The following is a 22,494-nucleotide window of genomic DNA, read 5'->3' on the forward strand; positions in this document are numbered from 1 at the left end:
TGTGGCATACCCGTTGTTTTCTGTAGGTCATATCCCTACTTGAAATCTCCTGCTCCTAAACCCGAGAGGTTCTTTGGAAAATCCCACTGCTTAGGGATGCAGCTTAGGGTCCTTTCTCACTGAACAGGGTAACAGCAAGAGCTGGTATCCACAGAGCAGCACCAGGCAGGGCAGCACCCAGGCCAGCCCAGTACGGCCCCACTTTACTCCGAGTTTAATGAGACAGTGACAAGACAGACACGTTCACTCGACACCTTGTCTCCTATCCTTGAAATGGAGAGGTTTTATACCTGCCTCTACACCAAATTATTTCCTTCTCCAGATAATTTAGTGCTTGCAGAATAAGCCATTCGTGCCCTGTGCTTGCACACCTATACAGGACGGAGCCTTGCAACTCCAGGCACATTTGATGCAAGAGATAAAATTCCCATGTACCTGGATAGGCAAAGTTCATCCCAAAGTAAAAGGAGAAAAAGCAAAGCCTGGCAGCCCTAAAGGAGGAATGAGACACAGACTTGGGATATGCTATTGCCTAAATTAGGCTATCATGCAAAGCAAGCTGTCAGCTCTGGGCATTAGCAGCAATTATTCCATCTGAGAAAACAACCATTTTAAATATCAGCTGCATTAAAGGATCAATGTAATTTGACATGACATGATGGACTGCAGCCATGAAACTTCCCTGAACAGGAATACACTGTACAGATGCAAATGGGAGCAGTTCTATCCAGTTACTACTCTGTAAACATTTCTGGGTTTATATTTACTGGCCACAATAAAGGGAAAAAAAAGGGTAAATGAGAAGCAACCCCACTGCTCCTGAATAATATTTAAGTGATCTCACCAATCTGGAATTGCTTTTAACTGACTAACCTGTATACACAAACCCGCAAACAGACAACACAGTTTGTGCCTGCTTTTCCTGTAACCTAGGGAAGCACAATCCAATTCTTTATTTTCTCAGCTTTTCCCACATGCTGAACACACGCTGAACAGGCCGTGCCATTTCTTGGTCATATCCATCTTCTCAGCTTCCAGGAGGCTGAAGCACGTGAAGCTCCCTGACCTGCTGCCCACTCAACGCTCAGCTCTCCAGCAACTCCCCTGTGCCCCGTCCTGCTGCGTCTGCCTCAGCCTGAACTGTGAGCCTGAGTGAGCGCTTGCCATCAGAGACTGGAAAAACCTTCTCAACCACCTCCTCTCCCTCTCGTTCCCCCTGCCACCCTTATCCCAACCCTTTCCAGAGCAGCTTTTCCAGGCAGACCACACACTGAGAAGGACGTGCTCCAGTCGGGAGCGGAGATGGGCAGAGCCGGCGCCTTTCCCGGCACGCGGGGAGAGGTGATGGCATTGCGGGCGACTACATTCAGCCCCAGCAGCCCCAGCCTTGGGTGCGGATGTGCCTGGACCGTCTGTGCAGCCGCATCGCCCACCATCAGCATGTGCCCCGGATGGAGACGGAACAGACAGAAATCCATGGAAGCGCAGGCCCCTCTTTAGGCAGCACCAGCTAGTCCTGTAAGGCAGGGGTATGAGGGTGAGGCTCTAACCTAGAGGTTCTCACCAAAAAGGGGGCGCAGAACACCCAGCAGACACAACTGCTTGCTTTCTCCATCCTCCAAAGGCACTGTGGCCAATACATAGTTTATACCATCACTGTAACCCTCAGTCTCGCCCAAGCAAGGCATTGTGAAACAATCCTAAACTCACTGAGCTTTCCAAAACCTAAGACAGGAACTGTGTAGTTTTAGGTAGAATTTGACAATAACAATAATATTTAGCACTGGATTAATGCTTAATCCAAAGATGCCTCATTTTGTTTTCAAGTTAACTGAAACAAGTCTAATCATCCAGCTGCTAATTTACTGGCTCCTGAAACAAGATACTGGTAGTAATGTGCTATCCAGAGTTACAATGTTATTATAAGGAATTAGAGCAAGGAATGTAAAAATAAAATCCTAACAAGCCATCGCATTTTCTGGGTTCTCAGTTGCTTAAAACAGCAACTTGCCAGCAAAACAGGAGTTTTAAATATAACTATCAAAATCCTACAATGTTTAGGTTGAGCTACACACATGCGTCTAAAGCGACTCCAGGTAGTTGTTTTTCCGGCAGCCCTCTGCAGAGCCTGGCACGTATCACCAAGCGCACCACGCGTGTGCGGAGCGGCCAGCTCCGTCCCCCGCATCCCGCTGCAGCAAATCCACGCGGGAGGCTCTGCAGCCGCTCGCGCAGGCGGCCGGCCCCGCTCCGTCCCTCCTCTCGGCAGCCCATCTCCCCCCGGCGCGAACTGGAAGGGTGAGGTTGAGCAAAGCCGCACGCCCCCGCGCCTCCCGGCCAAGGCAAACAATCACAAGGGCTCTTATTACACCACTGGCACTCACTGCACTCATTCATTCAAGCTGAGGCACTCGGAGCATTTATTAGGGGCTCTCCGCCGCTCGCTCCGAGTCTCGTCTCCGCTCGGGACCTTTCGCTCCAGGCGGCTCAGATACTTTTAGGAAACAGCTGGAGAATGCTGCCTCAAGACATGCTTGCCTTGCTTATGCTGTTTTGTGTTTTCAGGGCTTCTGCGCTGCACGGAGATGACGACTATGATCTCATGTACGTGAACCTGGATAATGAAATTGAAGGTCCGGTTCTTGGTACTGAGGAAAGTAAGTACATTTAAACCATCTCTCTCTCCTGCCCAGTGCGGGACTGTATTCTTTGTTGCTTAGCTCTTATAACAGTTATTACAAGCATTGCATTTTTCAGAAGGAAGAAGCATGCCCTGGTACAAGCAGACTATTACGGGTAGCAAATGTTGGAGTACTTGAATCACGTTCCCTCAGAATTTCCTTTATACTCTTTTATTTTTCAGTTTTCCCAGGAAGTACTGGGGATGGCACTACATTTTGTATTTACTATAATGCACATTGCTTTACCTCTCTGTTTCAATACAGACGGGCTAGCAGTTGGAGCACATAAGTGCTACAGAGAGGCAGACTTTGCTAAATAACTGTCTGTAAACGTAAGTACAAAGGAACAGCAACATCTGTATCTTGCATTTCAGCGGCTTCGTGCGACTGTCAGCGAGAACACACGGAATGGGACAAGCTCTTCATCATGCTGGAGAACTCGCAGATGAAGGAGAACATGATGCTGCAGGCCGTGGACGAGATCCTCAAGGCGGAACTGCAGAGCCTGCAGGCAGAGCTGCGCCAGGTCACGGGCACCCTGGCCAGCACGCTGACGGCGGCCGTGGAGAAGGTCGCCTCGCACGCCGCGGCGCAGCTGGAGCGGGCGCTCGCGAGGAGCCGCGAGCAAGCTGAGCAGGGCAGCACCCTGCACGCGGCCGAGCAAGGCAAGGTCCTCGAGCGCATCCTGCTGCTGAGCCGCAACGTGTCCAGCAGGCTGGGCCAGCTGGAGAGCGCCTGGCGCCGCGAGCAGCTCCAGGAGACGGCTCTCCGGCAGCAGGAGAAGCTCGGTGGCGCCAGGGGAGACGACTTCGTCCTGAACTCCCTGTGGAAAGAGCTGCAGCAGACCAGAGCTGAGCTGAGAGCATCGCAGAAGTGGGCGGTTCAGCACCTCCTGCCAGCAGGTAAGCGCAGCTCCTCTGGGCTGTCCCAGCACACGCTAGGAACACTCTGGCTGAACCACCTTCCTTCGTGCATCGCTCCAGAGGGAGCCCACGAACAACACGGCAGTTTTGAGCAGCCTGTATATTCCCAAGGAATCCCACTGAATTTGCTCTAAAGAGAACCAGTGAGCTTCGCAAGTGAGGAGTCCCAGCAGGGTCCAGTCAAACCCTTACCCAGGGTACATAAGCCAGGCACCTCCTGGACCATCTCCCACATTCACACCATGGCCAAAGCAGCAAACACTTTTCTCACAGACTAACTTACAAGACACATTCCCTCACCTTTTACCTTTGCAGCTGGTAATTCCACACATACTCACTAGTCACTGAAGTCTCCTCCTCTCTCCACGTACATATAGACTGCTTCCTTCTGCACTAGCTCCTGCCTCCTCCTCACCAACTCACACTGCCTAAGACCATCTCTAGATCCGAGGATCCAATGCTGCTGCCAGTCAGCAACAGCTCACTACGTTTCCCTGTCCAGCAGGACGCTTTCATTGCATGCACGGATCAGGAGAAACAGCTTTCCCCAAGCAGGGAAAAACTGTTATGCTGCATGACTATCTTTTTTTCCCTTCTGTAGTGTTTCTATTGGTCAGCAAGTGGGGTGGCTGCAGAAGGATGAGCTCACATCTCAAATTTCCTCTCCGTTTTTCTATGCCCTGTAATATGATAACCAACAAGAGCAATTACAGAAACTTGGGGATGACAAAACAGACCCCTCTCTGTATAAAAGCATAGGTGCAAATTACTACATGAACAATATAACTCTGCTGTATATAATTCTATCTACTGGCTAAACTTCGCATATTTCTGAATAGTAGAAAATGGAAAACACCTACACGCACAGAATGTGCAGCTGTGTGTGCAAGGAGGCAGGTAGGTAGGCAGTTAGGCCAGGCTTGTTGGCAGCTCCAGTTAGGCCAAGCTTGTCGGCACCCCTGGCAGCACCGACTGACTCCTTAATATGCTTCTTAAAGTGGGAAAGGGTAAAAACAGTAACTTGCAAATGCCTGTTAAAGCACAAATGCAAAGCTTGTAAAATGCTTTGACATTAAGACAAAAATCTATCATTTAGTGGCAGAGCAAGAACTCAGTGTTATAAGCAAGAAAAAAAAAGTTTTAACTGCTTTAATTATAAAATTTTGCTAATTTTTATGTACTGCGAGTAGACCATGCTGCATATCCTCAGAGACAAGAATCTTGCCTTCCAAAAGTCATTCTCTCATCCTTCACCTCCCAGTCAGTATGCACAAGGTGAGAGCAAGCTTGACCAGCTCTGATCTCAGTCTCATCAGTGGAAATCCAGATTAATTCCTCTGCTTTTACGGAATTTAATCCCAATTTACACTACAGAAGAAAGATCAGCATCTGTCACTCAATAGTTCTATAAGAAATATCTCTATATCTATATATATATATCTGTTTTTCTTCTTAAGGATTCATTTTAAAGTACTTCCAGGGTCTCTCTGGACATTTTTTTTTTCCAAGGGAGTTGTTAGCAACTGCCTTCAATTTCTCACATCTTGAACTATTGCCAGACGTACTCCAGAGGGATTTGCTAATCACACTATTTGTTCTTCAGCGAGGCTGTTTTTAATATTATTTAGTCCTTGATAATAAGGCCAGAAAGCTTGCTAATTAAAAAGCTGTTTCACAGCAGTGTTTCTAAGTAGCATTTTAAGGAGTATCCCCTAAAGTTACTTACTGTCCCCCACTCACTCTCTCTCTCAAAAGTGAGAATGAAAGAGTGTAAAATTTGCTCAAAGTTCAAAGGAAGCAGTCCGTGAAAAAATGCATCAGCATAATCCTGAAGGATACAAAGAGCCCTTCATTCATGAAAGCAAAAATTTCTAGACATTTTAGATCCTCTGGCTTGTTTAAACAGGAAATGAATCAGCTTAATTGTAGCGAGAGGCTGCCTTTTCCCTATGTCACTTACAATATTCAGTTTTACACAGAGTTGTATATAGCAAGGAGGGAGCAGCACATGGCATATCAAAAGTGTCCTGGGTTCAGTGGTACCCAGTGACTTTCTTAAGCTTCATGACCTTTGCTAGTGGTTTACTAACCCAATTTCTACTATCAGCATAATTGAAGATGGAAGACACACTGCTTTAAAAATATCAGTCATCTTATTGCCACATTTAAGCAGTGCATGTGAAAGTTAATGACCATTAGCTGCTAAAAAAAGCCACTATCAAGACTGCTCACACTCTGCAACAGGCACCATCCTCCCCTCCTCTGCTGGAGGTTGCCTCTTGTGACCAGCTGCATGGAAACGTCAGGGCAGATGCCAGGGTTTGAAACTGCTCTCGAGCAGCCTGCTCTGTGCTGGGTCCTGGTTAGCCCAGGATAAACCTGCACGGAGGTTACGGATCCCCACTGGTGGGACCACAACAGGCCTGACACAGCGCGGGCGCTCCCAGCGCTCATGGACCAGGGGTGGCCTGGGCCTTCTCAGTCCCCACGAGCTGACAGCAGTTGTCCTGTCACATCCTGCATTCAAGATAGCAGATGAACCAACAGCAAGACAGAGAAGATTAGGGCTTAACTTTCCAAAGTGAGTCTAAACATAGGCACTTAAATACCTCTGGGCAACCATCCGCATATCCGCGCTGCGGCTCCCAGGCTCTGCTGCCGGCTATGGAGCAGACGGCTGCAGGGATGCGGCTTCAGCGCTTCTCCTTTTAGCTCCTAGGTAATCCTGCTACTTCTGGCACTTCTCCACTCCATTGGGCTTCACGGTACAGAATGGACGTGTCCCAGGTCCCTCTAGTGCTCTTAGCAAGATTGTCAGATATCTAGCACAGCAAAATGTTACGCAGCTATCACATAACTCCTTCACGAGCCTCAACTGCAATCTCATGCTATGACAGGTACCTTGGACTGCCTAAAATCTCCAGTTTTATAGATCACTGAATCCATCCTTTACGATAATCCTGCTGTTCTCATAACATCACGCTGCAGAAACACGGAGGCTACAGGCATACACGCACAGCGAGGTATTAATCCGCTTACCTCCGACTTCCCAACAAAATCACCCGGCGCAGAGCGCTGGTTTCCCCAGGTGACCCCAAAATGAGCAGCTCTTCAACAAGGTTCTCCAGAGCGCAGGGCACTGCCTTGTGCACAGACCCTGTAGGAGGTGCAACCACGGCAGGCAGGCAGCATCACACCTCGCTGCAGCTTTTTATGGTACAAGACAGCAACACCTCTGTAGCAGCAGGAGGAAAGGCCTGGCCTGTTGCAGCAGCGTCAGCCTAGGCCCATTCCCTACAGAGCCAGGAGCCAATTCAGCTGGGAGAGCTCCACACTCTACAAAACACCCAGCAGAAGAGCTGGCTTCACAGTTCCCTTTGAAAAGAAGGGACTGTAAGTCAAGGTCCTAATTGTGCAAGTGAAAATACACAGGTTTTTATTTATATAGGTTTTATATATTTTGTGTTTAAGATTTTTCATTATAAAGATAACCTTTCTCCTCTCTAACTTTTTCAGGGTGCGAAACGGCAATTTTATTCCCAATGCGTTCGAAAAAGATTTTTGGGAGCGTTCACCCAACTGCTGCCATGACGCTCTGCTCCTTCACCGCCTGCATTTGGATCAAAGTGACCGAGGCTTTGGACAAAACCATTCTCTTCTCCTACGGAACAAAGATGAATCCATATGAAATCCAGCTTTATCTCAGCCGGGGCTCTGCAGTGCTTGCTGTAGGCAGTAACCAGCACAAGGTGACTGTTGAAAATGTGGTTGTTCCTGGAAAGTGGATTCATCTTTGTGGCACCTGGAGCTCTGGAAACGGAACTGCAACGTTGTGGGTAAACGGGGAGCTCGTGGCTGCCACCTCCGACATCGCTGACGCTCACACGATCCCCGACGGAGGAATTCTGCAGCTCGGCCAAGAAAAGAATGGCTGCTGCGTTGGAGGTGGATTTGATGAAGCTTTGGCCTTCTCAGGCAAATTAACTGGCTTTAATATGTGGGACAGAGTCCTGAGTGATGAAGAGATAGCCGTGCAGAGCGGAGAAGATGCCTGCAGCATCAGGGGCAATATCGTTGGGTGGGGAGTCACTGAAGTTTTGCCATATGGAGGAGCTCAGTATGTTTCCTAAAAACTGACAAAGTAGATTCTGAACCAAAGAACATAGTTAACTACGAACAGAATCCCAATATATACAAGTACACAGAGCCTTAGGAGCCCGAGTCTCCGGTTCCCACAGAAGATTAGCATTGTAAGTTCACCAGATGAGGTACAGTGGAGATGGGATTTGATCTCTGCCTGCTGTTTTGGCAAAACACTGAAAAAATACATCAAGGAATGACCTTGGAAAAGCTGTTCCTGAGGTCAGACAACTGCTGGCTCCGAGTGCTTTGAGATTTATAGAGATGAGAGCCACTGTGGACAGTTCAGGGCAGAATTTTGGCCCCTCAAGGCCATGCTGGAGGGCTGTGCCGCTCCCCACGCACCAGGCGTGAGTCCTGTGCATCCTCCGCACTCCTCCTGCCCCCCGTTTTCATAGAGCTCAACCAGTTGTGCAGATGAACCGTGTAGGCCAACAAGTGTGTTGTTTATTAATCATTAGCAATTTGTAGACTATAATAAAACTAGTTCCTCGTTTGAAACTTTATTTATGCCAAGGGGTGATCTAACATATAAGAGTAATATTCTCCATAATAACCTGATGTTACATTTTGAGAAAAAGGCAGCTGTATTATATTGTAAATGCACTTGGTAATAATTTTATTGAAATTATTTTTGTAAAGTTGTTCTGTAAATAAAGAAACTTTACTAAACTAACACTTTCTGCCCTTTTCATGAAGTAGAACTTGGAAAATAAGTACAAGCTTGGAGCCTTTCTTTTTTTCTTTTAAACACCTGTTCCTAGTTACTAATAGAAAAAGAATATGAAGAATAAAAAAATATTTCATACAAACGGAGAGACTCTCAGAGGACTGATATCCAAGCACTGTTCCCTCTCGTGAATGCTGCCCTATGGAAGAATCTACCGCTCGCAGACTTCTCCCCTATGGACAGGGCTGCTCCTAAAGAGGAGGACGTGTGGCAGCCTAAGGCTGCACGAGCACCGTGCTTGGAGACTAAAGGAAGGGCTCTTCCCAAGGTATCCCCAAGTAAAATCAATCAGCACCGAGTACGTGATGTTGGCCTTCCACTTATCGAGAATACAGCAGGTCTATCCTAGAAGAGCACATTCAGCTTAAACTTATGTTTGGACGTCCAAAGTAACCAGCTTTTGATACTCCCAGGAGGTCTGCACAGGACAGCAACAACAAACACAGGGTGGCTGAGCCATTCACAGATCAAACTTGAGTACTGAGAACTGCTCCTGCTTATCTAACACCCAGGCAAAAAAAGAAGGGTTGCATCTGGTACATGAGAAAGAGTCAGAGCAGGCATTGGCTGCAAACTGCCTGTAGAGAATGGAGCAGAGGTAGAGGGTGACAAATAATTAGCTGAATTTGTACCCATTTACCTGAGAATGATTCTTCACCACACCTTGAAGCTGCTGAACAATCAATCACAGTGAATGTCCTATTCAAAGCAATTCTTATTTCCCATGGAATCAGCCAGAAGATGCATCTTCAGCATTAAAACACTGATCCTTGTCAAACATTGTGCAAGGGCAACAACGCTCTCAGATCCTCTTACCCCAGATACTGCCCTCCATTAAATGAAAACAAGTCAATGTGAAATACAGCAGAACAAGCAAAATCCTCACAAGATTCTGCGAGCCCTTCCCACCTGCTTTTCTTGTGGTACCTCATAGCTGAAAGGCTTTGTCTTTGAAGCAGCCTTTGCTGTCTCCGTCCTGCTTTGGCAGGTCACCAAGCACAATTCCTGCTCTTCCATTCTCATTGATTCAACTGCCAAACAGCGTCCTTCCAGCCTCTTTGCTTTTCCTGTATCCCTAGCAAACCTTTCCCACAGTTTGGGCTCCTCCTCTCCAGCAGCACAAGTTAAGCACATGCGCAGGCTTAAGGTACCTCTAAAGACCACGCCATGACTTTGCATCTGAGCAGAAGCGTGACATCTGCTTGCACAAATGTCACTGCTTCACTGAGGATTTCCTTCTTTCCCAGGTTAGGTACTCTGGCCATTATGGTCTAGGATGTTTGGAAGGCATCAAGTAACAAGTATTTTGGGGGAGCTAGGGCTCTGAATATGGAATAGGCGGCACAACCCAACTAAAGCACCGAGAAGGTTCTTGTCCTCGAGGAACAAGCACAGAGGACAAGGACTTTGTGCTGGTCAAGCTCCCCTAGAAGATGAGGGAACCGGGGGACCCTTGCATTGGAGCAATGACTACAGGGCAGTTCTGCAGCTCTTCCCTGGAGCCCGGGATGGATCTGCCCGATCCCGTCTCCTGATGCAACTTGTCAGCACTGCACACGGGACACGGAGCTGCACACGCAGAAGCCGAGTTCACCCTAAATGGAAGGGAGTAGTTAAGCAGCCTTCCTAAAGAGCTCTTTTTTGGGCTAATAAGAAATTGATTACGCCGCCGAGCAGTTGCCCCAAGCAGTGACAAATCCAGTTAGCTCTCGGGCGCTCGCAGGCAAGGGGCCAAATTCCGCTCTCGATTTCACTAGTGCGGTTCGATGGAGCCCAGCGTGCACAAGAGCAGAACAGGGCCCTTTGTCTGCACCCTGCTCTGCAAATCCATATTTAGCAGATTATCCTCTCGCTTCCCTTCTCCCTTCAGCAAACACTTTTAGGCTTTAACCATGGTTCTTAGCTCGCTGGAAAGCAACCTTTTCATGACCGAAATATAAATTATGCAAAGTGTAATTAACCCAGTATGCAAAAAGGGGCATTTTGCCTTTCCAGAGTGCCCTTTCCTAATCTGCAATTTCCATCTCTGATGTCCATAGCAACATCTGCTGGTAGAATAATATAAATACATAAAAAGAGCAAGTAGAGGCCTAATGAAACCTTCAAACAGTTGTGGGGTTTTGCTGCTTTTTTCCCTAGACCTATGGCTATATCAAACTTGCTTCACTTCTTCCTATTGAAAGCACCGTGTTCCCAAAGGTAATGCAAAATGTTAAAAATTAAATAGCAATTTCACAAGTCTTAAAAGAATTATCTGTGTGGTTAGTAAGTTGTTAGCAAAATTCTTTCCTTGGATTCTACTCCCTCAGTATTATCACATAGCTCATACATATTTATCACACGTTTGTCCTTAAACAAAGTAGACAAAAATAAACTGTTACCACAATGTCTTGAGGAACAAATTACTTTTGAATGTAACAATCCCTCCATAAAGTGCCATAAAAAATACTTTCCAGAAAGAAAAATTAAGGAAGTACAAAATGCACGCATTTGATGTGAAGGCTTAATATCTTCAAAATGACATTCTTTAAATAGCTAGACAGCTGTTATTACACTTATTGCCATCACATCTACTCCAAAAAATAACAAGCTGTAACTGTGCTACCATAATAGGACCCTAACAAGTACTGTAAACTTACTACTTCAAATATATTTGTCTCTTCTGTGGAATTACGCATAATTGCTTTTATTTTAAAAATCATAAGAGCAAGGCTACAGAACCTAGCAACAAATTCCACTTAAAGCTAATCACATAGACAAGTGTAAAGTACAAACTACCAAGCTTTTAAATTTTACCTCAAACAGCTTTGCTACAGAACTGGCTTTATTGCATCCCCATTTAAATTCTGGAGTACTGCCAGTGATAAGAATAGAACGGGTAAGAGCTCAGTAACTAGTCTCTCATATAATAGCTTCTAATTTGAAGTCCATTAGTACCATGCATTAACACATACAGATTTCCTGCTCTTCAGATCATCTAGTCTGGAATGAAACTTCGCAGTCATCAGCATTTATTGAATTCACATTTTCCTGAAGATTCTTCCTTGATATGATCTATTATTAGATTGTGCCTGATATGTTTTACAGATAAGTCTTTACAGACATTTTATACCATCGTATAAAACATATATGCCATATTTTATGAACAATATGTATTTGTATGTCTATATATCTTACTACAGTCTACCTAACCTAATGGTTACTGCAGGACAAAATGCAAAAATCTCACTTACTCGTACCTTGAAGGACACTTTTGACAATGGCATCCGTGTGATCAGCCAGCAGATCCACTTCAGCAATCGCAGCCAACGACAGATAACTCGACATGTTTCTACACAGTTCCTTATTTCCCCTCTGAAGAAATTTCACGGCCACTGGGACAGCTAAGGCCATTACTGGAGGCCGATTGTAATTCTGTGAGAACAAGAAAGCACAAGGAAAAGTGTTTGGAAAAAAATCATTAAAGTCTCATGATGATGAGAATTGAAAAAAATATATATATATCAAGGAGGAAAAATGCAAAAAACAGATTGAGAGAGGCTATATGTTGGTAACACCACTGAAGTCAGGCTTCAAAGAAAGAGCAAAGACATTTAAAACCACTGCATCAGGATATGCTAATAACTTACCCAGAGGAGCAGAAAACATTATGATGTCAGTGTGGTAATGTTTCTAACAATAAGTTTTGTGCTTGCCATCATCACAGAAGATGGATGTGAGGGTGGCAGAGCACTGGCACAGGCTGCCCAGAGAGGCTATGGACTTTCCTTCCCTGCCGATGTTCAAAACCCACCTGGATGTGGGATGTGTTGGGCAACGCGCCCTAGGTGACCTGCTTGTGCAGGGGGTTGCACTAGATCATCTCCACAGGTTCTTTCCTACCTCAACCCTTCTGTGATTCCATGGTGACAGAAACTACACCCATCACTCGCACAGAGCAGACACTTTTTGCGGGGACACGTTTTGTACAGGATCTCCCTTCCATTTGGTCTAGCAAAAAGGTTTCCTTCTCTTGTTCGATTTGTCACTTTGTAGAAATTCAGAGCAAGGCAGGAAAATGGCCATAAAGTATGGCGAGAGTCCTAGGCCACAAATCAAAACTAAAACGCTATAGCATTGCTCACTGAATGCAAAGAAATCTTTCCAAATTGCAGTTTCATGAAGTTTTTGTGAGGTTAAATCAAAACAAGGGAAAGCACTTCTTTTTTGAAGGACAAAAGAGAGGAAAAAAGACGTCATTAACTTCGAAATCAAACCTATCCAGAGAGGTCTCTTCACTAGTTATCCTAGAAGACTTGCTCATAAAGTAATCACTTCATCACTTCATATGATCATCAATTTTCCCCTGCTAATTAAGGTTTCCTTTCTTAAATACCAGCCCATTACACTAAACTCACAGCCAGCTGAACTTTTTCTGTGTGCAGCACTGGACACAGATGAATTCAGTCTTCAAAATGGCACCAAACTTCAGTGACGCGGGGAGTATCTTTACGGACACTTTTTCATTTTTGCCATTAGGAAAGAAGCTGCCTCCTGCAGTTCCAGGTGCGTGGAACTTAACACACCGAGCACCTCTACAGCCCAGGCACCGCTGTCCTTGCAACGAGGCATGAGCAGATTGTTGGTGTGTAACTGAGCACCAAACCTCCTTAACCGCTGCTTTTCTCTCATCTCCAGTCTCTCTCGACCATCTCTTTGAAACTGGATTACATCATTGTTTTAGAAAATAATCCTGCTATATGATCGTATTTAGTTAGCATCTGAAATCACAGCAAACCACTGGGACCCAGATGTTACAGAAAACAACAAAATAGTGGAAAAAAGGCAGCTCTCATTTAACATATGAACAGCCCTGAAGAAAATGCATGTAGATCTGGGGGAAGGCTGAGCCCAAATCCCCTCAAACCCTCTTGTTCCATGTCCACCACTGCACCGCTCCCCAGGCCCTTCTGCCTCCGTCCCCAGTAGCTGCCTCTCCCATTAGCCTCACGGAGAGCAGGATTGACCCTAATTAAGGCTGCATTTTGTGCTGAGGTGGCGGGGAGGATTTTCCAGCGCAGAGACTTGCCAAGAGATGGAGCCTGCAGCAGCGCTAGCCCAGGCCCCGGCCCCGAGCAGGACTGGGCTCCAGCAAGCCCTGCGTGTCGAGAGTGTGCGTTGCAGCAGGTGTTAGATCACCAAGGACTGTCTCTTTAATGAAAAAAGCCTAAAAATGAACAGTTTTATGTAGCAGCATGCTTACATCAACATACTGCCTCATTACTACCGAGTGGCAGCCAGTTTCCAACTCCAAGTTATGCTCTAGAAATCCATATAGGGAGGACAGGAAAATAAAGCCTGGCCCTCTGACTGGGATTTAAAAGCTCTAAGAAAATTGCAAAGAATGGGATTTTTTCTCCCCCATAATAAAGATGGTAGAAGATTTAGGTAAAGAAAGATATTAATTCAGATGGAAGGATGAGTAAGGTTTCAGTCGTTCCACTATAAACATCAGGGCATGACAGCACACTTAGGAAAATGTGAAGGTGACAATGAAAAACAGATTTCAAAAATATGATATTGTGAAGTTTGCAAACCTAGGGGACTTCCCTGCTGCTATTATCAACAGCAACATGCTGCGAGATTCAACCCAGCTGTAAGATATTCATTACTTCAACTATTCCACACATCATATAAAGCCTCCGCTAACACTTTTTTTTTTTTTTTCCTCTTTTTTTAAATGCAAAGGGGCTTGCTGATAAAGCTGCATTTGACAGAGAAGTAAAGGCACATTTACAACATTCCCACTTCTTTTAAGGAAGCACCTTTCCTGACATCATCCTTCATGCAACACAATCCTGAGAAAGATCTGACTGAGAGGTGCCTCTCATTCAATGAAATAAAGCAGACAATGAAGTTGTTGAAGAAGGGAACTGAAAACCGACTATCAGGCCCTCAAAATGAAAACCATTTCCCCTCCCTCCATTCCTGCAATGGACAAACTAACATTTTTTTTGGCAAAGGAACTTTTCTCCAGATGACAACCAAAGAATTTTATAATCGCAGTGAGAATTACATTTAGGAACCTACTTTAGTCAAATATGGATGACAATTTAAAAGCAATCTTTTAAGAAGTAAATCTTCTTTAACTGGCTAAGGCCAAAGGATTGAGTTTTATGGTCGAGATCAGATTCGAGTATGGAACTTGTGTGTGTTGTATCTGGACACAGCACTTGCGATCAAAATTTTAAGGGAGACTTTCCTTACATCATTTCTGACAACCTAAATTACACATCATTAAAGATGCCAAAGAATACTCCGACTAGATATTAAGTGCTTTGCTTTGGAATAAAACTTTCTGTAGCTACAGCAAATGACAGATCTCTTCCTCCCACTAATTCTTATATGAAGTGCAAATTGCTTAGAATTAATGGTACCTCTGTACAACGAGACCTGGCACTAAACAGTCATGACATTTCCAAAGATAAGAAAATTGCCAAAACTTTTGGTTCACCACCACAGATCCACATACATGAAGTAACATATATTAACACTCGGGGTCAGCTTCCTGGTTTTAAACAAATGCAACCACTCTAAGGTGTCCTCAGAAAACAAAACATAGTTGTTTTTTTAAAAGCTAATGTTGAATGGTTGAGGTGTGAGTTATACTGCCTTGTTTTCAACTCCGTCCTACCTGCAAGATACAGCTCATGATATCAGACGCTATTTTTGAGTGTGGGGTGTCCTCGTCTCTTCCCGAAGGCCTCAGGTTGTGCTCCAGACAGGACTCCCAGAGAGCCACCAGCGCCTCGCCGTGCTTTTCTATGGACTCTGTCTCCCTGATGGCCGTGGTGATGCGAGTGATGCAGATCTCCACCACCGCCTGGTCGTTGTCATTGGTGTGGTAGTCCTGGGTCAAACAGCACATCCGCCAATGACTCTACAGTCTTTAGAGACCCAGGAAATTAAGCACAGTGATTCTGTTCCTGCAAGTGTGTTTTCTTCGCATACACCTTTTCAAAAAAGGTTTGGAGTGATGAAAACCAGAGGCTGATGATGTTGTAGATAATTCACCATTTAAAGCTTTAAATCTCAATATGAATATCAAAAAATAATTCTAAAACTAAAGAAACAATCTGTTCTCCTATAATCATATTATATGCATTTTAGCAGCCTCTGCTGGGAAGTATGGCCTTTGGCATCCAGACGTTCAAGACCTCAGAACCATTTGCACAGGCCTCTTCTCCCATAACTCTCTCCAAATTCAAATGGAAGCTGTTATATTCACACAGCCAAACGCAGGGCCCCAAACGTTTCACATCACACAGAGCCCCCGACACAAACACAATTAGGTTCAATTAGTATTAATGCAACAATGAATAAGAACTGATTAAATAGGCATTATCACAAAATCCTGTAATCCCCCAGAACTATTTACACGTACACCATGTGGCTATGAAATGGTATCACTGTGACAGAAATGGCATCAGTGAGAGATTCTAGTCCTCTCTCCTGAGAGCAAGGCCCTGAACAGACAGACACCTATGGATTAACCTATACTATACTACTCTAAAAACCAGTGACCATGAGGAGTGGGTGGAAGAAGTCGTTATTAATTTTTGCTAGTTAAAGCACAGATGATTTTAAATGGCTGTGGCCAAACTCTGCATTTGCTCACAGAAGCGGAGCCCGAGGAGCTCCCAGTGAGGCGTGAGCAGCAGTTTCACAGGACATTTCATGAAACACAGAACATGTGACATTTTGGCCTGTCTCATGAGCAATTCTCTGGCTTTATCCATGACTGACACTCTAGGAGCTTTGCTGGGTATTCCAGAAAATCCCTGTACACGTTAAAAGCATTTTCACATTTTCTTTTTTGATTATGCTGTTAAACAGGCAAACAGGCCAACACTCCCAGTTAGTTGTTGGTTGGGACAAGCTGGGAGCAGCCAACCAGGTGCAAGTGAGGAATGTTCAAAGTCCTGTCCATATTCAGTCACTGGTGCTGTTCGGACACAGAAAGGGGAATAGCCCACTCTTCACTTCTCTGAAATTCCTCACATTTGGGGAAAATATGCACCCTCCCTGTCAAAATCTAATATTACAATACTAACATTGCAACAAACAGCCCTACATTGGTTAAAAAAAAGACGAGAAAGGAAAAAAAAGTGTAACATATTTCATTGATCGTTGATGCCCTCTAGTGGGAATTACCTTTCAGGAATTTAAAAGTGCATAAAAATAATCGTCTTTGGACTGCAGCATGGTTTAGCTGTCTTATCCAAACTGGTATGTCTGTAAAAAATCTGGTAGCAAATTCAGTAGTTTTCTCTCAAACAAATACATCAGAAGGAATTCCTGCATCATCTGAGAGTCTGCAGCTAGATTAGGAGACGTACATTTGAAACAGCAGCAACCACAACCAAAATAACTTGATTAATGTTCTGAAGGATTGTGCAAATTGAATTGCTGTCAGAGAAATTACCAAAGAAAAGAATAGCCTCTGCGCAGTGACCTTACTAATGGATGATTTAGAGCTCCTGTGGCAACCAGCAACACAGTGATCAAAGCTCTGCAAATCAGAGGTTTGTATGTTGCCAAAAGTGATTTTAAAAATCACATGCTATAATGTGCCAGAAAAGTGCTGTTCTCAGAACACGGCCATGCTGCTAGTTGACTATCCCCAAGGCTTGTAAAAGTTTCCAGGTCCCTTCTGCAAAGCGCTACATATTGATATTGCATTGGTATTTGATTGCATTTGATATTGCAATCAAAGGTGGATTTGAGGCCTTTAGAAACAGCTCAGCAGGCTCAAGTCTCCTCTGCAATGTAATGCAGGCTGAGCGAAGGACTGTGCCCAAGTTACACTGTAGTTAATCTTAAGTCAAGGGCAAAACACAGGGGCAAAGAGGTGACGAGGGAGGTCAGATGAGAGCAGCTGCTGGCCTGCTCTGGCCTGGAGCTGCGGGGTGATGATAAGCCATTATCTCCACGTCCTGCACAAACCTGTATGGCATTTAACAGCCAAGAAAAACCACACACTCCTAATGTTCACCACAAAGGCCCCAATTCAGAGGCTGTATGGCCAGCCCATGTCAAACAACATCCCAGATTGAGCAAAAAGAAATATGAGCAGAAAAGGCTTTTTTCCCCCTCTAGGATGGTACTTGTAATAAACGGTAAGCTTATCATTCAGAATACTTTTTGCTGAAGTACTTACAGCAAAGGTATACCTCATAAAAAGTGCACCTGTTAAACTACTAATCTTTAAGAACTTTTATTAGTGTTTTAAAGCCTATGACAAAATACCACCTTAAAATATTTTTTTATGGAATCAGCTAGTGGGAACTCCATTTGGTAGCCACATTTTTAACCTTACATTAAGTCTTACCTTTTGATTGTCATTCTTCAGGATTTTAACGATTTAACTCATATATGCACCTGTACACAAGATGCTGCAAAATGATTGAGAAGAGTGTTCTGCTTACCACAGAGGAACTAATTATTCTTATTTGTTCGAGAGCTTCCGAGATGCTCCCTTCGATTTCGGCGTTATCCAAGGAGAAGAGGTCGCCAGCACGTGAGAGGTCCTTCTGGGCCAGGACGAGCCCGAAGAGCTGGTGCATGGCTCACGGCGGCCCGCATGGGCACCCACGCGTGCGGGTGGGCATCGAGGAGCACAGCACGCGAACGGGCCTGGGGGCCACCGGGCTGCGAGAATGTGTCTTGGGCTACTTCAAGATTTCCTTCGTCACGATCTGCAGGGGAAACAAAAATGCAGATATTGGGAAGGTACTGTAAGTACTGCCACCCTCCAGTTTGGCAAAAATTGTTAAAAGGTGCATTTCAGAGGGATATACAAACATTAAAGCTCAAACTACACGCTATGCCTTTTCCCTGGGCAGTTTTACAGCAGCAGAGCAGCAGCAGGGACCGAGGTTGGTTTAGCAGCACTGCCACGTGCAAAACACAATAGACATCAGACACCCTGGAGACCAACGGGCCCAGAGGAGGCACCTGCCTGAAGGGGGATTTAATTCTCCCACTTGCAGGGAAATGCAGTTTGGTGCTTGGGATGCCCAAGGGTTTCCTCCTGCTGCTGCGCTCGCTCCACTCCTCCCACTGCCACTGTCCCGTTCAACGTGGGCACCTCCTCTGCTATCAGCTACACCAAGAAGGATATTCCATTTTATCATTACTTGCCCTATAATGGCAAGGAGATGAATCGTATCATTTCAAGATCTCTAAAGGAGGTTATCTGCTGTTTTGCTAGTCAAAAGCTCCTTCCAAGTTAAGGTAAATGTACCTTACCCTTTATGTGGTATGCATACATAAACACACATTATACATATATTTATGACATACAAATATGTAATATTCTAAACAAAGAAGTTTCCACTTAGCTATTAGTATTTGGCTGTGTAGGAATACTAACACAAAAGACGCGTAAAACAGCTGATATAAAATTATGACATTAAGGGAGACATATGCTAAATATGATACTCATGTTTTTTCAAAAGAAAGAGATTGTTTCAAATATTATGCAGAAAAGCAGTTGCTAAATTGGATCCATTTGCCTTTGTTTGCACAAACTGCTTAAATGACACACTGTATTTCCAGTGAGTAGAATTTCCCTGCTGCTTTACATAAGAAAGATGTTTGAGATTTGACAGATATTAGCCAATATTTAGGAGAACGTAGAGCCAATAAACTATTCATAATTTACATAGAGTGAGGAAGGGGTGGCCTAAGTGTAAATTAGAGAAAGAGACAATCTAACCTTCTAACTTTATTCATTCATATATATTGTAAAGAGTATTTACTAGTTTTCGGAGGATAGCCAGAGATCTAGCAAGCAAGTCCTGCAGGCGGCCCCCACGGCTTCATGGACTTGCTCAGCCCGCCCGGGCTCTTTTTTAGAGTTTCTGAACAAAGTGCTGGCTGTAGCATACCACATCAGTTATATCCGTTACTTGAGATATATTTTCAATGCCTGTTACTCTTATTTTATATTTTATTTCTGAAAAATAGCACTAAAGTCAAAGGGCAAAACCGATGTAAAACACTGAGGGCTTTCTGGAAATCTTTCACTGAAACAATCTCTATTTTAATAGCATAGTTGGCATTCTGTGTTTGATTGTCACAAGCCTACTTTTAAAGTTTAATTTCTGTAAATCTACTGGTATCATTAGAGCGGATTTTTGCTCAATTTACAAGAGACAAAAGCAGATACGAGCTAGCAAACCTCCAAACCCAAGGCATAACAGGCTCGATTTTCCCGACAATCATTAGGACATAAAACACCGGCCACTGAACTGAAGGTAATGGGGCAAATTCAGAGGAGATTAGGTGCACTGCACTCATTCAGCAATTCTCAAATTTGAAAGCAAAGCCTCAAAAGAGCCAGACACAACCTGATTTTTGTTACCTGCTCACAGCTCCGCAGTGACATTCCCAGTGACGTTTACAGATGATAAGTTTGTTCTCTTTGAGACAGGCAGAACATTTGCTTTGCTCTTGTGCTACCACAGGCAATATCCAAGGGCACAGCAAGTGGAAAGTTATGGAATCCACTCCATGCAGCGAACCTGAAGCTGTTAATTACAGTGCCAGGAATGTCAGGAACGCAGGCTAAAGCAGCCTAAAAGTTACCAGTGGCTCAGTCAGGTGACTGGAATGAACTTAAATGCAGGGGCCTTATCTTTCAATGAAACGCTCTGTTTCCTAGGACAAAATACAAAGCCTACTCCACTTGAGTACAGTTGTTTTTAATAGAGAAAACAGAACTCTCTGTGTTCATGGAAAGCTATCCTTCCTCGGGAAGAATGCAAGAAAGAAAAAAGAAAAACCCTCTGTAAGCTCTGTTGGAGAGGAGAACAAGCGAGCAAACCTAGCACAGGACACATTCTCCATCCAAAAGAATAAATGCGATCATTTTGCAGCACTTTACAAGAGAGGCTCTGAAATTAACTTTGGCTTCTCCCAGCCCCTTTCATAACCAGCACTCCGAAACCCACACAGGAAGGCCCCTTTGCGGGGCTGCTCCCCGGCTTTGGGGGACGCTCTGCTCAGCGCCCTCCTGCACAAGGAGGGCTCCTCAGACAGGCCCCTCTCTATCTTATGAGCAGATCCTTTCAATGCAATTTTTATAGACAACATTAGGGACAATACTGAAAAACATTTACTTACCATAAGCTCTTTGAAATGGAATTATTGCAAATCTTCTTAATACTTACATTACATAACAGTGCTGAAAAGATTTATCTCATATAGCTCTTCTGAGGAAGAAATTGTCCTTTAAGGATCTCCTCCTTGCTTACTACAGTCTCATTCTGTTTCCTACTAACAGGCAGCTGGTACTAAGGAGAACCATAATATATATCTTGTAAAAAGTTTCTTTTAACTCTTCTCTCCTCTGTCACTCCACAATAGGGTCAAGCTGGACAATAAAATTGCTTCAGAGTAATTGTCCTGAAGTGCCTCATCACTTTGATTTCACATCACCTACCGGCGTCCTCTTGTTCGGACAGGATGGAGATAACTGAATCCACCAGATCAGACCTACACGTGGGTCGCACACAGGCCATCAACAGAAAGGAGGCAGAAGGTCTCGGCAGCAGCTTAGCTCCCGCCTGGCACCACGTGGCCGCGGCGCTCGTGGGATGGAGCAGGAGGGATCCACATGGGCCGAACGTGCAAACAAAGCGGCCGCTCTGACCCTTTTCACCAATTCCCAGCTGCAGTCATGCAGACCCAGTGTATAACGCAGACCATCCTCGCTGATTCCTGATGTGTTGCCACATCTAATTCAAAGCTCAGGTTCTGCTTTTCAGCACCTGGTTTCCCATTTCATGGAAAACAGCAGGAGTTCTTCCTTCCCTGGAATGTGGGAGCTGCTGCCCTCCAAGACAAGTCTCTCGCAGCGCTCCTACCAAAGCTCCTTATCAGGAGCAATCAGAATAAAAGCTAGCCTGACAGGTTTCAGAGCTTGGAGCAGCTGAATTGGCCTGTTTGCAAAATAAGTACTCCGGTAATAGGAGAGAAACAATAAAAATTCCATGTAAAAGGGCACGTGGACCTAGGGCCATCCAAGAGCTAGTTCAACTCTGAGCGAAGAAGCCCAGTCCTATGGTTTTAGCAAGGACTTTGATTCTGCTGAAATTTCAATCCTTTGAAATTAAGAAGGTGAGAGATCAAAAAAGTTAAATTGATATTGAAGCAAATTGTGCAAGGAATTAGAATCACCTCCTTAATTTTCAAAGGATTCATGCTAGATGTATGGTTAGCAGGCTTTACCCAGATGGTGCTATCCCACTGAAACTTTGGGAAAGCTCTCAAGACCACCAGTGCCACAATATTGTTAATTTAGCTGTAACGTAACTATGAGAATACGCTCAGAACAAACGTCAGAAATTTAAGAAGTGCAGACCATCTGCATTTAGCGGTAAATGAATTTTACAGTATATCCCACATAACTTACTGCAAAGTAAGAGCCACCTAAATGTTATTATACCGTTGAACTAAGCTTATAAGGGAATTAAGATAATACTGCACACCAATTTACAGCCTTATTCTGGAGGAGCTTAAATCCGCAGAACCAAGCTCTGAGCTAATGCACCCCCTTGCCAAAACCCAAGTACCAGGAGCGCCACGAGCACCATTCCCTGCAGCTTGCAGCCTGCATCCAGAGACAACAGGCAGCCGAGCGCAACCCATCAGCTCGCTTGGGCTCCCCGGATGCGTCCAAAGCAGTGAGATTCCCGTGTTCCCAGGAGGCGCCCGGCTCTGCTGCTCCAGCCGCTCGGCTCCTCGCAAGCCCCTGTCCTGGGCAGCCACAGGCCCCGCACCGGGCACGAGCTCCACGCTGCCGCAGCACCTTCCAATCACTCCTCCTAGTTCTTTACGCAGGGACCAAAGTGCCCCATGAGCCAATAATTCTTTGATAAGCAAAAGGAAACTTCTGTTTTGTGAAAACAGAGCAAAAAAGCACCCCAACCACCTCAGAAAACTATATAGATTTGGTTCTAAGTCTTGAAGTAAA

The 22,494-nt window shown here is 44.8% G+C and overlaps 1 protein-coding gene across 4 annotated transcripts in view; it reads right to left on the bottom strand.

Annotated features, from left to right (window-relative positions):
- Positions 1–18,169, bottom strand: part of VEPH1 (ventricular zone expressed PH domain containing 1) — a 59,625-nt gene extending 41,456 nt beyond the window's left edge. For 3 of the 4 annotated variants that reach the window (XM_026045355.1, XM_026045357.1, XM_026045356.1), the window contains exons 1-3: positions 17,942–18,169; positions 15,148–15,363; positions 11,714–11,888 (exon numbers count right to left, since the gene is read on the bottom strand). In XM_026045355.1, the coding sequence (XP_025901140.1) occupies positions 11,714–11,888; positions 15,148–15,363; positions 17,942–18,079 (529 nt within the window). In that variant the 5' untranslated portion in view covers positions 18,080–18,169. Of the gene's footprint in view, positions 1–7,551; positions 7,731–11,713; positions 11,889–15,147; positions 15,364–17,941 lie in introns of those variants that run through there. The other variant, XM_026045358.1, reaches the window with a different exon arrangement.
- Positions 18,170–22,494: the final 4,325 nt, after the last annotated feature.

Source organism: Nothoprocta perdicaria, unplaced genomic scaffold (assembly GCF_003342845.1).
Source record: "Nothoprocta perdicaria isolate Ctin4 unplaced genomic scaffold, notPer1 scaffold_4, whole genome shotgun sequence".
Classification (NCBI taxonomy): domain Eukaryota; kingdom Metazoa; phylum Chordata; class Aves; order Tinamiformes; family Tinamidae; genus Nothoprocta; species Nothoprocta perdicaria.